The following is a 13,520-nucleotide window of genomic DNA, read 5'->3' as shown; positions in this document are numbered from 1 at the left end:
ACGTACACTTTTAGTAAGGATCCTACGCACAGTTTTATAAATGAGGCCCCAGGTGTTTAAACTGTGAAAATGTGCCCCAATAAATAACAAACACATTTGAGAATAAATAATGGTGATGGCTGTAATCCAAGAGGAAGGCTGTCCGCCTAACTGAACCTTGAGTTCACTCGGAATGGTTCTTGGCAGAAGACAGCACGGTTTGAGGCGGAAAAAAATTCTTAGATCAGAGAATTTGCCAACCATGATCAGGCGTCTGTCCTAGACAAACAAACACAAAAGCAACTCGAAAATACCTCAGATTGTCAATGTGGTTTTCCTTATAAAACCAACTTGAACATGATGTGAAACCAAAGTAAATGAATAAAATGTGCTTCTGCCACTCACCATTCTATGTTGTGGCAGAGATAGAGACATAAGAAATACACAAATAAACATTAACAAACAGCACTTCAGATTAAATACATTATTATACAAGACAGTAAATAAAAGCCTGTTCCTGATGTTGCATTGTACGACTACACAATATACCCAACATATCTGCATAAAACAAAAAGGGAAAAAAGCAGCAAATAACTGTGCAAAATGTAAAAAAAATTATAATATTGTGAAAATGTTCAAAAGCTTGGGGTTGGCTAGATGTTTTTATGTCTTTGACAAAAATCCCTTATGCTCACCAAAGTTGCCTTTATTTGGTCAAAAATACAGTAAAATTTGTAATATTATTACAATTTAAAATAACTGTTCCCTTTCGTAGTCACTCCGAGTTACGTCGGATGACGACGAATGGGGGTTTCGCTTAGAACACCTATCGACTTCGAGTATTACAAAACGAGCCAATGGCGATGAAATGCCATGGGTCTGCGGAATTTGCATAGCGTATCTCCGCCCCACCGCGTGGGTATAAAGGAGGACGCCGGCAACATGCAGGTATGTTTTCGCTTCGGAGCCAAGAATATTTCTTCACTCCACAATCATCTCTGACTTCGCTCTATGAGACGAGCTTCTCTCTCCGGTGTTGGTGTGACGGCGATCTGCAGCGAGCTCACAGTGCCTGCTGATCTGTGCAGTGATCTGCCAGTGTGTGTGTGTCTCCCTGTGCGCTTCAACATCGCGGAGTTTTTTTCTCCTCTCATAAAAGAGCTCGCACGCGGCACGTCTTTTTAAAGACGGCTCGCCCGTGCATTTCTGGTTGCAGCAGACTGGTATCGGACTCTGATGGGCACGAGCGCTGTCTAGTGTGTTTGGGCTTTGATCATGCTTGAACAGCGCTCGTGGATGACTCATGTTCTCTCTGGGAACGTGATCATCGCGTCATATATAGGTCGAGACTCGGTGAACTCGCAAGAGTGAGAGTCCCCTCATCCACTACCCGATCTTCGGCTGGTGGACAGGGTGACCTGAGGGTGTTGGTCTGGAACAAGGCGCCGACTCTGTGTCCACGCCCCAGCCCCCCCTCTTTAATGACGGTGCCCGCTAGCGAACTGATGATTCCACGAGTCTACCCTCGGGTGGCCCGTGTGTTTTCATTTGAAGCTACAGAGGATGATGCTGTGTCTGTAGCAGCATCACTAGGTGGGCTTGATTCTTCTGGAAATGACGACTCTTCACAGCTGCCACCCTTTGATGTGCATACGGCTGTGCCTGAGTCTGATCCGGAGATGATGGCCATGCTTTCCCGGGACAATTGGTTTTTGGGTGAGGCCGCCGACGCGTCCACGGCAAACCCCAATATCTTTCCTCCCGGACGTGCATGATGAGTTCACGGGTCCTCTCGTTGGTCTCATCCGCCTTTCCTCCCCTCAGGGGCCGCTGCCCATGGGTACACTGGGGTTCCCCGGTTGAACGCTCTGTTGCCATGCTACTGTGTCCTCAGAGTGCTTCCCGGCGCAATCCTAAGCACCCGTCCAAGCCTGTAGTTCTTTTCGTCACAGTAATCTGTGGCGAAATCCTATAGTGCCACAGGACAGGCAGCTGCCTCACTGCATCCCATGACCGTTCTGCTGGTCTACCTGACCCAGACGCTCATGGACATGCAGGAGGGCGGGACTGACCCGAGGCTCTTCAGTGAGCTGCGCGCCGCCACTGACCTTGCTCTCCGAGCGACGAAAGTGGCCGTACGCTCTCGGAGTCAGGTGATGTTCACCAGTTTGGGGCTGACCGGTCTGATGTGCAAGATGTCGGGCGGACCCGTCTGCTCGACACCCCCATCTCCCAGGTCGGCCTCTTCGGCGGTGCGGTTGAGTGCTTCTGCCCACAGTTCTCAACCGCCCGTGAGCAGATTGAGGTTATTCTGCCCGACGGCCCCGCCGTCCGCTCAGATCCCTCAGTCTGCCCACCGCCGAAGGCTCCCTCCCACGGTTCCAACCCCGCCCGTTCACCCGGGCCTGGCTCTGGAAGACCGTAGGGGGATGCCTCAGCCCTCTCCAGCCCCGCACCCCGCTAAACGCCGGGTTAAGCGGCACTTTTGAGATGGGCTGCTCAGAGATGAGACTCAGTTCTTTCCAGGAGTTGGTAGCAGGGCCACTCCTTTCCCCGGTGGAGGGCTGGGGAAGAATCCTTATTCAGGAAGAACTGACTCTCTCCTCTCTGAGCATACAGAGTTCTCGGACGACACAGAGCGCCGCCCACAAGCCGTGCTCTCCTCTTCCCCCTCTGCCCCAGAGGTGGTCGACACGGCGTGCCGTCCACGGACCGTTTCGCCCCTGTCCCCCTCTGTCGCCAGACCCCTGACAGAGCAGGCCCCCGTGGAACGCTGGTCCTTCCCTGGCCTCCTCTGTCAGGGTGCGGTTATGACCTTGCCCCCTCACCGGGCCGCTATGCCGCCCTCGTCTGGGCTGGTCATTTCCGCTTCGCTGCACCACCGGGGGGACGTCTGTGGTTCTTCACTCCGCTGGCACAGTTGGGAGCCTGCACTAGAGCTCCCTATCTGTTCCGCTGGGTCGTGCGAACCATCGGCTCGGCTATGCGATTCAGTTCGCACGGTCTCCTCCCGGCTTCACGGGAGTCCGCTCCACCTTCGTCGGTGGCTATGCCCCTATCATGAGAGCGGAGGTTGCTCCCTACTGGCGAAGGGTGCGATTGAGACTGTCCCTCCAGCCGAGATGAGGTCCGGGTTAACAGTCCCTACCTCATTGTCCCGGAGAAGTCTGGTGGGTTACGGCCAATCCTGGACCTATGCATCTGAACCGCTCCCTTCTCAGGCTGCCGTTCAAGATGCTCCTGGCCAAACGCATTTCTGGATGTGTGCGGCCACAGGATTGGTTTGCAGCGATCGACCTGAAGGACGCCTACTCTTATGTCTCCGTTCTCCTTCGACTCAGACCGTACCTACGTTCTGCTGTCAGGGCGCGCGCATGTCAGTACGCTGTTCTCCCATTCGGGCTAGCCCTGTCTCCTCGCGCCTTCACAAGGTTGTTGAGGCAGCCCTTGTTCCTCCATGGGAACACGGGGTTCGCATCCTGAACTATCTCGGTGACTGGCTGTCTTAAGCTCACTCCTGAGACCAGGTTTGTGGATACAGGGACCCAGTGCTCCGGCACCTAGCTCGTCTGGGCCTTCGGGTCAACTGGGGAAGGAGTAAACTTTGCCCCGTGCAGGGGAGCTCTTTTCTCGGCATGGACTTGGTCGCCTTCTCCACTCAGCCATTAAACAAGAGTGCGGTCCCACTGAAATTGTTTCAGAGGCTCCTGGGGCATATGGCATCTGCAGCTGCGGCAACGCCGCTCGGATTGCTTCATATGAGACCGCTTCAGCTGTGGCTTCGCGATCGAGTCCCGAGGTGGGCATGGCATCATGGCACGCTCCGAGTTACAGTAACTCCGACCTGTCGTCAGACCTTCACCCCGTGGTGGAACCTCAGTTTCTACGGGCCGGTGTTCCCCTAGAACGAGTTTACCGCGACTGTAGCGTACATCAACCGTCAGGGTGGTCTACGCTCCCGCCGTATGTCGCAACTCGCACGCCACCTCCTCTTATGGAGTCAGAAGCACCTGAGGTCCCTTCGTGCTATCTACATTCCGGGAGATCGGAACTTTGCAGCCGACGAGCTGTCACGGTTTCGGCCCATCTCCTGCGAATGGAGACTCCATCCCCAGTCGGTTCAGCTGATTTGGGACCAGTTCGGGGACGCACAGATAGATCTGTTTGCCTCTCACGACTCGACCCATTGCGCCCTGTTCTATTCCCTGACTGAGGGCTCTCTCGGCACGGATGCACTGGCGCACAGCTGGCCGCGGGGCCTACGCAAATATGCGTTTCCCCCAGTGAGCCTTCTCGCACAGACCTTGTGCAAGATCAAGGAGGACGAGGAGCAGCTCATTCTGGTTGCGCCGTATTGGCCCACCCGGACCTGGTTCTCCGAACTGGTACTCCTCGCGACAGCACCTCCTTGGCCAATTCCTCTGAGGAAGGATCTCCTTTCTCAGAGACGGGGCACCCTTTGGCACCCTCGACCCGATCTCTGGAGGCTCCACGTGTGGCTCCTGGACGGGACGAGGCAGGTTTGAGTACCCTGCCACCAGCGGTGGCGGCTACCATCACTTCCGCTAGAGCATCGTCCACGAGACATGTCTATGCGTTGAAGTGGAACCTCTTCGTCAACTGGTGCTCTTCTCGTCGAGAAGACCCCAGGAGATGCATGATCTCTGTCGTGCTTTCCTTCCTGCAAGATGGGTTGGAGCGAAGGCTGTCTCCCTCCACCCTGAAGGTGTATGTGGCCGCTATCGCCGCATATCACGAAGCAGTTCAAGGTAAGTCTCTGGGGAAGCACGACCTGATCGTCAGGTTCCTGAGAGGAGCGAGGAGACTGAATCCTCCTCGCCCTCCTCTCGTTCCCTCTTGGGACCTCTCAGTGGTCTTAAATGCCCTGCAGAGGGCTCCCTTTGAGCCTCTGCAACCAGTTGAGCTTAAGTTCCTGTCTATGAAGACAGCGCTCCTGGTTGCATTGGCCTCCATCAAGAGGGTAGGGGACCTGCACGCATTCTCCGTTGACGAAGCGTGCCTGGAATTCGGGCCCGGTCACTCTCACGTGATCCTGAGACCCCGGCCTGGATATGTGCCCAAGGTTCCCACCACTCCCCTCCGGGACCAGGTGGTGGACCTGCAAGCGCTGCCCCGGGAGGAGGCAGACCCAGCCTTGGCACTGCTCTGTCCAGTACGCGCTCTCCGCGCTTACGTAGACAGAACGCAGTGTTTCAGGACCTCAGACCAGCTCTTTGTCTGTTATGGTGGGAGATTGAAGGGAAAGGCTCTCTCAAAGCAGAGGTTGTCTCACTGGATAGTGGACGCCATTGCTTTGGCTTACCAACAGCAAGGCCGACCGTGCCCCCTTGGTGTGACAGCCCACTCCACTCGGAGTGTGGCTTCCTCTTGGGCTCTAGCACATGGCGCCTCGCTGGCAGACATTTGTAGAGCTGCAGGCTGGGCGACACCCAACACATTCGCCAGATTCTATAATCTCCGAGTGGAGCCTGTGTCCTCTCGTGCTGGACCCGCTCAGGTGTCTTCGCTTGCTCGCCATTCCACTCCACGGACTGGATACGTGCGATTATTCCTCAGGTGAGCCTTCCTCTTTGAAGCCCTGAGTTCCTCCTGCACTTTTGACGCTGGCGCCAGTGTCTATTGCCTGGGCGTCGGCTAGGTGCCTCCGTGTGCATGGTTCCTCCCTGAGTAACCCCCACATGTGTATTTCCACTGTAAGCCTCCTTGAGCATGTGTCTTTCCCTTGGCAAGCCATCTTGCCCTCCTGGAGTTGAAAGTTGCCACCCCTCGGGCTGGTCACTTCAGTGTTCCTCCATATGTAGCCCTCCGGCCATATGTGTATCTTAAGTCCTCCCTACGGGTAGGCATGCTGCGGCATATCTCCTCTGAGATATGCTTCCCAGTGTACCTTGGTATTCCTGTGTTAAGTAGGACTCCTTCGTCTGTGCCAGTATCACGACAGGGGGATCAGACTTTCGCAGGGCACTGGAAGACAGCTGTGAAGGTGGCGTGATTTCACGGGGACCCCCATTCGTCGTCATCCGACGTAACTCGGAGTGACTACGAAAGGGAACGTCTCGGTTACGTATGTAACCCTCGTTCCCTGAGTAGGGAACGGAGACGTTACGTCTCCCTGCCACTTCCGCTGTACCGCTGGGCAGACGCCTGAGTTCAGTCTCGGCTCCTCAGCGAAGACATACCTGCATGTTGCCGGCGTCCTCCTTTATACCCACGCGGTGGGGCGGAGATACGCTATGCAAATTCCGCAGACCCATGGCATTTCATCGCCATTGGCTCGTTTTGTAATACTCGAAGTCGATAGGTGTTCTAAGCGAAACCCCCATTCGTCGTCATCCGACGTAACGTCTCCGTTCCCTACTCAGGGAACGAGGGTTACATACGTAACCGAGACGTTTTCTAATGTAATGTAAAATATAATTTATTCCTGAGATTTATTCCTAAATTTTCAATTCCTCATTATTCCTCTTTAGTGTCACATGATCCTTCAGAAATCCTTCTAATATGTTGATTTGGTGTTCAAAAGAACAGAATTTCTTTTAAATAGATTTATTTTTTAACAATATAAATGTCACAAGTAATATAGATTACTTTTATGTTTTTTTTAATCCATTTGGAAGCCTGGACATTCCAATAATGTATAATTTTGTGTTCCATAAAAGATTTTGGTGTTGAACAACATGAAAGTGAGTAAAGTTTAATATATATAAGAAAGACTGTCTCATTCTGAGGGACATACCTTCCCTTTTTCCATCCATCCCATCCAGAAGGGGGCGGTAGTCTGTCTTCCCAACAGTCTCGCCCACTTTATCATCAAAGGTCTGTGCCTCCAACCCGGCCACAAAATCCCTCTTCAGTAGGCTGTCCTGGGTTGCCTTAGATGCTCCGTCTGTGAAGGCATCACGTAAACTGAAGTCCATCCTCCTGTAGAAAAAAAAAATGAGGGGCAATCAGCCCAAACAAAGCAGGCCTGGACCAGCTAAAAGTGCATGTACAGTATATACTCTCTATATATCTTGCCCTAGATACTAGTGCAAATATGTAGACTACGTTTGATCCAACATCTATTAGTTAGTTAATAGATAACAATTCATATCTTCAAATCAGTACCCAATTTATTCTACACTCAGAGGGGTCATGCACTCAATGAACTCTCGTATGGAGGCTTACAACATGTAAATGTGGCCAGATGTTCAGACCTAGACAAATCTTATCATGCGCCTGCCCTGTGCACCATATATAAAGATCAACGTGGCTGTATGCCAAATGTACAGCTCTCATATAAGTTGCACTTTAACTATATCCCAAGGTTACTTAAAACAATGATTTCTGTCTTCTATAAAGGCAAAATGTGAGAGTATATGTGACACAATTGTGTACTGCGAGCATGTGAACCTGTGGGACATCAGGTGACGCGTAACGTAAAAACTAAAATTCAAGTTCTTGATTTGCTCAGATCTGTCTCTTTACACACAGTGAACTATGTATAGTGAGAGAAAGAAAGGGATTGGGAGAGAGAGAGCTTCATTGTGAGAGCTTCAGTTTGTTTGCCATCGCATGAGTTTAACTGTGTCTCATTGTTTCTCCACACTATCCACATTCAGAGAACTCAGATTAACACAATTACACACTGTCCTGTTCAACAAATGTCCAAAAAAGCCGGGACACTGTTGCGTGGCAAACACTCAAACCATCACAAACCAAATCAAACCATCATGCATTTTGACAGCAGGGTGCAAATGAGTTAAGAGCTGAACAAATCTCTACAGCGGTTTTGATCTATTCAGTTTAGACATTAATATGATTATGCAAGTCTGTTCAAGGCTAAACATGGGATTAAAATGCTGCTGCCCCAAAGCCTACCCAGAATCCATCTCCTCCCCCTGAATCTTGCTCCCTCTCACTCTCTCTATTTTAGTGGTTGGTCTTTCCTATTCACTTTCATTACTTATCTACAGCTTTGTCTTTGCACTTCCTCCCTCCTCTCCTTGTCTTTCCCATCCCCCTGCATGTATATGGATGTAAAGTGTAATTCTGATGATATCCTGATGAATGGTAAGAGCTCCAGCTGGTCCAAAAAATTAAGAGATCAGAGGCAGTGCGATTCCCCCTCGTATTTGTCCCTGCTGACGTCACATAATCAGCCCGAAACAATTACTGTACTCAGCTATTACTGTACAGCAGCACACAGTGATGTACAGTATGACATTAGACAGTAAGGGCACAAAAAACATTGAAATGACAGGAATGATTGTGCAACATCCCATTCAGTTTTGTTGACAAGTCATATTGTGGGCAAATTTTCCTCAGAAACAAAGAATGATCTGACTAACTATTTCAGTATTATTTATTTACTTTTATAGTATTCATTAAAATTTTGAAGTAGCTTTTATTTTTATAATTTCAGTTTTCATTTTAGTTTAAGTTTCAGTGATTTGTTTGTAATTGTGATTTATTTTTTATTTAGCTTTATTTTTATTAATTTAGTTTTAGATTTAGTCATTTTAATTCTTTATAAAGTTATTAATTTCAATTAGCTGCCAAGGCAACATTCCTAATGTTCATTTTCATTTTTTTTAAAGTTTTTTTTAATAGTTTTAGTTTAATTTGACAGTAACATCATGTTGCTTATTCATAGTATTTATTCAAAAAAGGAAAAAAGACCAAACGTTAGTTTTTCAGAGAGAATAAAACATGTCATATGGCAGGTCATATGGTGCAGTCTCCTAAGGCTTATTCATCAGACCAAGGCAAATGAGACACAGGTACATCCCTGCACTTTTACCGCTCTGCCTCTGACACAGCCCTGTGTCCTGCTGTGATTCAGCAGTTTTTTGCGCCTTGCATGATGTCACCAGCCCTGGCACAGAGTGGCATCTCACAGAGTGCCATCACTTTCTGTTTAGGAGGGACACTCTTGTTCACTTATTCATTCATTTGAGTCAAGAGGCCTGAACACTGTGGGTGGGTGTAAATGTGTATGTATGTTAAGTACAGTTGGGTCCAAAAGTCTGAGACTATTGAACATCTGGGATGCAAAAATTAAAAAATAAATAAAGGTTAATACATTTAATAAATTAAAATGAAGAATAAATATTAAAGATTCTGCACTATTTTAGGTCACCGATCGTGTACTGTATGTAAGTGGCACTGATCATGTGACTCTTTGTATACATTCACTCACATTCTCTTCTTCTACTGAAGTTCAAGTATCTGGAGAACACAATCATCAGGTTTGACACAAATCAACGTAAACTCTGAATCAACATGCACCAATGATACATTTTTCTAAATGTCATAATCATTTGTTAACAAACAAGTATGTATTACTTCAATGAGCTCATTGTTCCTGCCTTAAATTATTACATTGTTTAAATTAATACATTTTTAGCTAACTGTGATTTTGTATATATATTATGTACATAACAGATCACTCTAAATTGAAATGTGTCATTTTCTGCAAAGCTGCTTTGAAACGATGTGTATTTTGAAAGGTGCAATACATATAAATGTGAACTGAACTGAACAAACTGAAAAGTTCATGGAGCTCGACTGCTGCTGTCTTGAAACCCAGCAAGCAATTTCGCGTTTAAAAGACATCTAATAACTGTCCAAACACAGCCCTGACGTCTAGGCTAAAACAAGACAAAATTTGGGCTGTCAGTGAAAATTTAATAGACGTCTAACCATAGCCCAAGAATAGATTCACAGGCTACGCATAGAACATGTCAAAGACATGAAACCAAACAACTTGTAACCACGGTTGACATTGCTTACATGATGGAATATAATACATCACGCAAGTTATTTTGGCAAAAACGACATGTAACCAAATACAAGGTTATTTTGGCCAAAAGTGGGTAACTCATAGTCAGACTATATCGGGTCTATAGTGCACCCAAAAATGAAAATGCGGTCATAATTTTTTCACCTTTATGTCGTTCTAGACCTGTATGACTTTCTTTCTTCTGTGGAACATAAAGAAGATATTTGGAGAAATTTCTCTGGTTTTGTCCATAAAATAAGGGGGTCAATTGGTTTCAGTTGTCTTTGGTTCGCAACGTTCTTCAAAATATCTTATTTTGTCCTCAACAGAAGAAAGAAATGCATACCATTTTGGAACAACATGAGGGAGAGTATACAATAATGACAGTTTTTTTTTGGTGAAGTATAAAAAAAGAGAGAGAAACCAAATACTGAGACATCCTGAAATTCATGTGAATTTTTATTTTCAAATTGTTTGAGCAAAAATCTGTGTAACCACAGAGATTCAACAATGAACCAGATACATCTCTTCAATTGTCTTTCAAAACAAATGGTCCAAAATCGAAACAGATTCTGACAGAAGCATACGCTGTCCTCGAGCGGTTTATATGAGAATGGCGAGCTCACAAGAGTTTTTGAGACCGCCTGGTATTTGGCAACCATTTGTGTTGCTGTGTAAACGCTGTATTACAAACATTCCTGTATGAATGCACACAGAACGTGGGATGAGGGTCTGGCTCAATGTGTTCTATTGTGTGCCAAAGCTACCGACCATGCGGCTACTTGCTGCCACTCATTGTGACAGGGTTTATGTATCTTCGGGACCACCAATCTCTGTCTATCTCTAGTTATTCTGAGTAAAAATGAGGCATCCAGAAATAAAGCACCTTCAACTGTCAAACTGATGTCAGTCAGACTGGAGTATCAGGTAACCTTAGTCTACTGGTGCCATCAATAATAATGATATATATATTTTTCATTTTACTGAATGGTAAAGACAAAGTATGATCTTGTATATTTCTCACCCCAATACTGTAATCAGCTTAAATCATCATCCTAAAATGGGGAGAATGCTATTGGCCTGCCCATAGCCACAGTATAACATCGGAGGGGGGGTGTCTGTGCGGATTAGAGTCAGAGGCCATCAGTGAGGGGAATGGGGATTATATATGACGGGACGCAGGGCATCACAACAGGCCAGCAAGCCCTGACTTGGCACCCCAGAATCACGGCAGTCCAGAAACCGCATGCCATCTTACTGAGCTTCCCTTTCCCAGAGCCATATGATGACACTATGGGTTCACCCCAGTTCATTTAAATGTTTTCATTTTACTGAATGGTAAAGGTTTTATATGTTTTATTTTATATTTTATTTCATTCTCTTCTCAGTCGTATGAGAAAATATTTCTGAAGTGTTTAGACAAGAAGACAAGGTCAAACACATTATATGTAAAAACTATGCAAAAGTGGGACATTTTTTGTTACATTCACGATGGATCACAGAGTGTAAATGTATCATGTATCAACGCAGTTATATGAGATGATGATACACTTTTGAACAAGGTTAGCCACTGCATTTCACTGTTAAACAGCCAAACATATTTTTACTGCACTGTTGAAATAATTTAAAAAAAAAAAAGCTTTATTGAAATGGTCATCTATAAATAGTGACAATTCTGTAAAACTAAGTATCCTTGCTGTAATTGCATCACATCTGTTTATGGTGCCAAAGCTGCTTTTTTTGGACATGGTAGCTGGTTTGTTAATAGTTTAACATGGTCTACAAGCTCTAACCAGTTTTATCAAGGTCTATCAGCTTGATCCTATCCCAGCTACAATTACGCTATCATTCATTAAATATTATCCAGATTTTAAATTTTGCAGTTAAGATATGATGATTAATGATAAAAATCCATTCAAATTGGATTGCAATGCACAATAGTTTAGAGTAAGTGATTTTATATTATTTTTAGAGGCTTAAGTTTAAGAACAACATTCTCATTTAGTCTACCAGTGGATTTTTCATGTGCTTCCTGGGATTATTTACATGATGAAGCATGATCACACCCACTATGAAAACATTTGCTGAATGACAACGACCTTTGTTGCATTAATCACTATTACATTTGATCATCTCTTGATATTTAAAAGCTAATTAATCTTTAAACATATCCGTCTCAGCTTACCTGACACCACACTATTACCGACCTCACCCATACAAAAATAATTAAATACAACAGACAAGAATACAAACCCAAGAGGGACACCTCCTTGTCCTTCACACTTGGTTTAACTGAATAAATACTACTGTGACATTTGTTCATGACCTGTATGCAAAGCAAACAAAGCCAGTCACAGTGCAAAGAAGGAGAAATATATGTGCATTAACTGAATAAGGAATTATTAAGGTTTTGGGGGTGTGTGGTCAAAGTGTTCCTCTGTCCCTCTATAATGCAACCATTCGGAATATCAAATGAGAAAACGTGCCCATGAAAGCAGAGTTTTCATTACACAAATTAACCTGTCCCACAATGCTAGGTATACATGACCCTCAATGCGTCGGTTTCGGATCGTGTGTTTAATCTCAATTGCATTTTACAGTATGACGCATGTCCATGAAGCATGTTTGAGAGATGCACTGACTGCAGAGAGCCGAGCACGCGATGCAAAGGCACTGAACGCGCTACATTGCCAGTATGGATGAGAACAATGCGATGAGACGCGACGAAATAGAACGCGCCCATTATAATCAAAACCAGCTTCATTTATTAGAACTGACTCATTCTGTTTTTTTCCCGCGTCGTTCGTTTGCAGTTTATATGGGGTGTAAAGCTTAAATCGTCCTTTATAAGGAACCTTTCACGATTTAATCATTCCAAAATGTTCACATTGTTAAAATAATATGTAGCACTGCTGAAGTTATGTAACTGTCGTAGCTTTTAATTGAGGTTTGCTGCGGAGGACACCTGTCTAGAGGATCCTAACTGCGGCAGTGCCTAAACAAAGAAATCTCGGCAGGTCGACATATTTTTGAACGTTTGGAAACGAGAGAGCGACGAGTCATAGCTTCTCTGTTTATACATTGCATCATTATCTCGCGTGTGTATAATAATAACTAACGCCTGTCATAGCCTACAGGGACTGCGAGTGTATGAAAATCTAAGCGTGGATGGAGATTCGTTGTTTCGTCTCCATTACGGTTAGCCTTTCTTAATGATTTACTTTCTTTCTTTCTTGATTCTCTTCCTATAGTGAAGCAGTAAAATGTGAGCACTAATCACAATGTCAAAGTGCACTTACCCGTTGTTGTTGTTTTTGAAATTCAGTACTCTGTAGTGTTGGCCGATGTGCACAGTCAGATCCGCCCTCTCGTACAGTGCGCCTCTGTGATCGCAGGCGACGCCCCGCCCATAATTCTCCTTGACCAATCACACTTCAGGAAAATTGTACTCTAGTCTAGCCAAAGCAGCAGCTATGATGCTCTTGCATCCTGAGCATCCTCTCGTTTCTTACATGCGCCCCCACCCCTAGTATTGATGGACAGCCAATGAATACAATGAGTTTGTTGATGGCATATGAGAGACAGGCAGTTTCGCCAATCAATAGCCTACATCAACAGCAGCGCGCTGAACTGGCACTCAATAGACCTATTTGGGCATCAGACAGCGCAGTTGACATTGTATCGAGAAACATTAGATTGTCCCATGTGAGACGTTATACCCTTATGGGAGGATTCATTTGAAAATCCCCTGAATGTA

The 13,520-nt window shown here is 46.0% G+C and overlaps 1 protein-coding gene across 18 annotated transcripts in view; it reads right to left on the bottom strand.

Moving 5' to 3' along the window:
- map4l (microtubule associated protein 4 like) overlaps positions 1-13,150 on the bottom strand; it is a 59,509-nt gene extending 46,359 nt beyond the window's left edge. For 12 of the 18 annotated variants that reach the window (XM_077227153.1, XM_077227161.1, XM_077227169.1 and 9 more), the window contains exons 1-2: positions 13,063-13,143; positions 6,737-6,921 (exon numbers count right to left, since the gene is read on the bottom strand). In XM_077227153.1, the coding sequence (XP_077083268.1) occupies positions 6,737-6,917 (181 nt within the window). In that variant the 5' untranslated portion in view covers positions 6,918-6,921; positions 13,063-13,143. Of the gene's footprint in view, positions 1-6,736; positions 6,922-13,062 lie in introns of all 18 variants that reach the window. The other 6 variants (XM_077227232.1, XM_077227246.1, XM_077227252.1 and 3 more) reach the window with 2 other exon arrangements.
- Between the last annotated feature and the right edge of the window lie 370 nt (positions 13,151-13,520).

This window comes from Siphateles boraxobius, unplaced genomic scaffold (assembly GCF_051911475.1).
Source record: "Siphateles boraxobius isolate OS27281-9 unplaced genomic scaffold, OSU_SipBor_1 1, whole genome shotgun sequence".
Lineage (NCBI taxonomy): Eukaryota > Metazoa > Chordata > Actinopteri > Cypriniformes > Leuciscidae > Siphateles > Siphateles boraxobius.
Note: the sequence above shows the minus strand (reverse complement) of the source record. Positions and strands in the feature narration are given on the sequence as shown.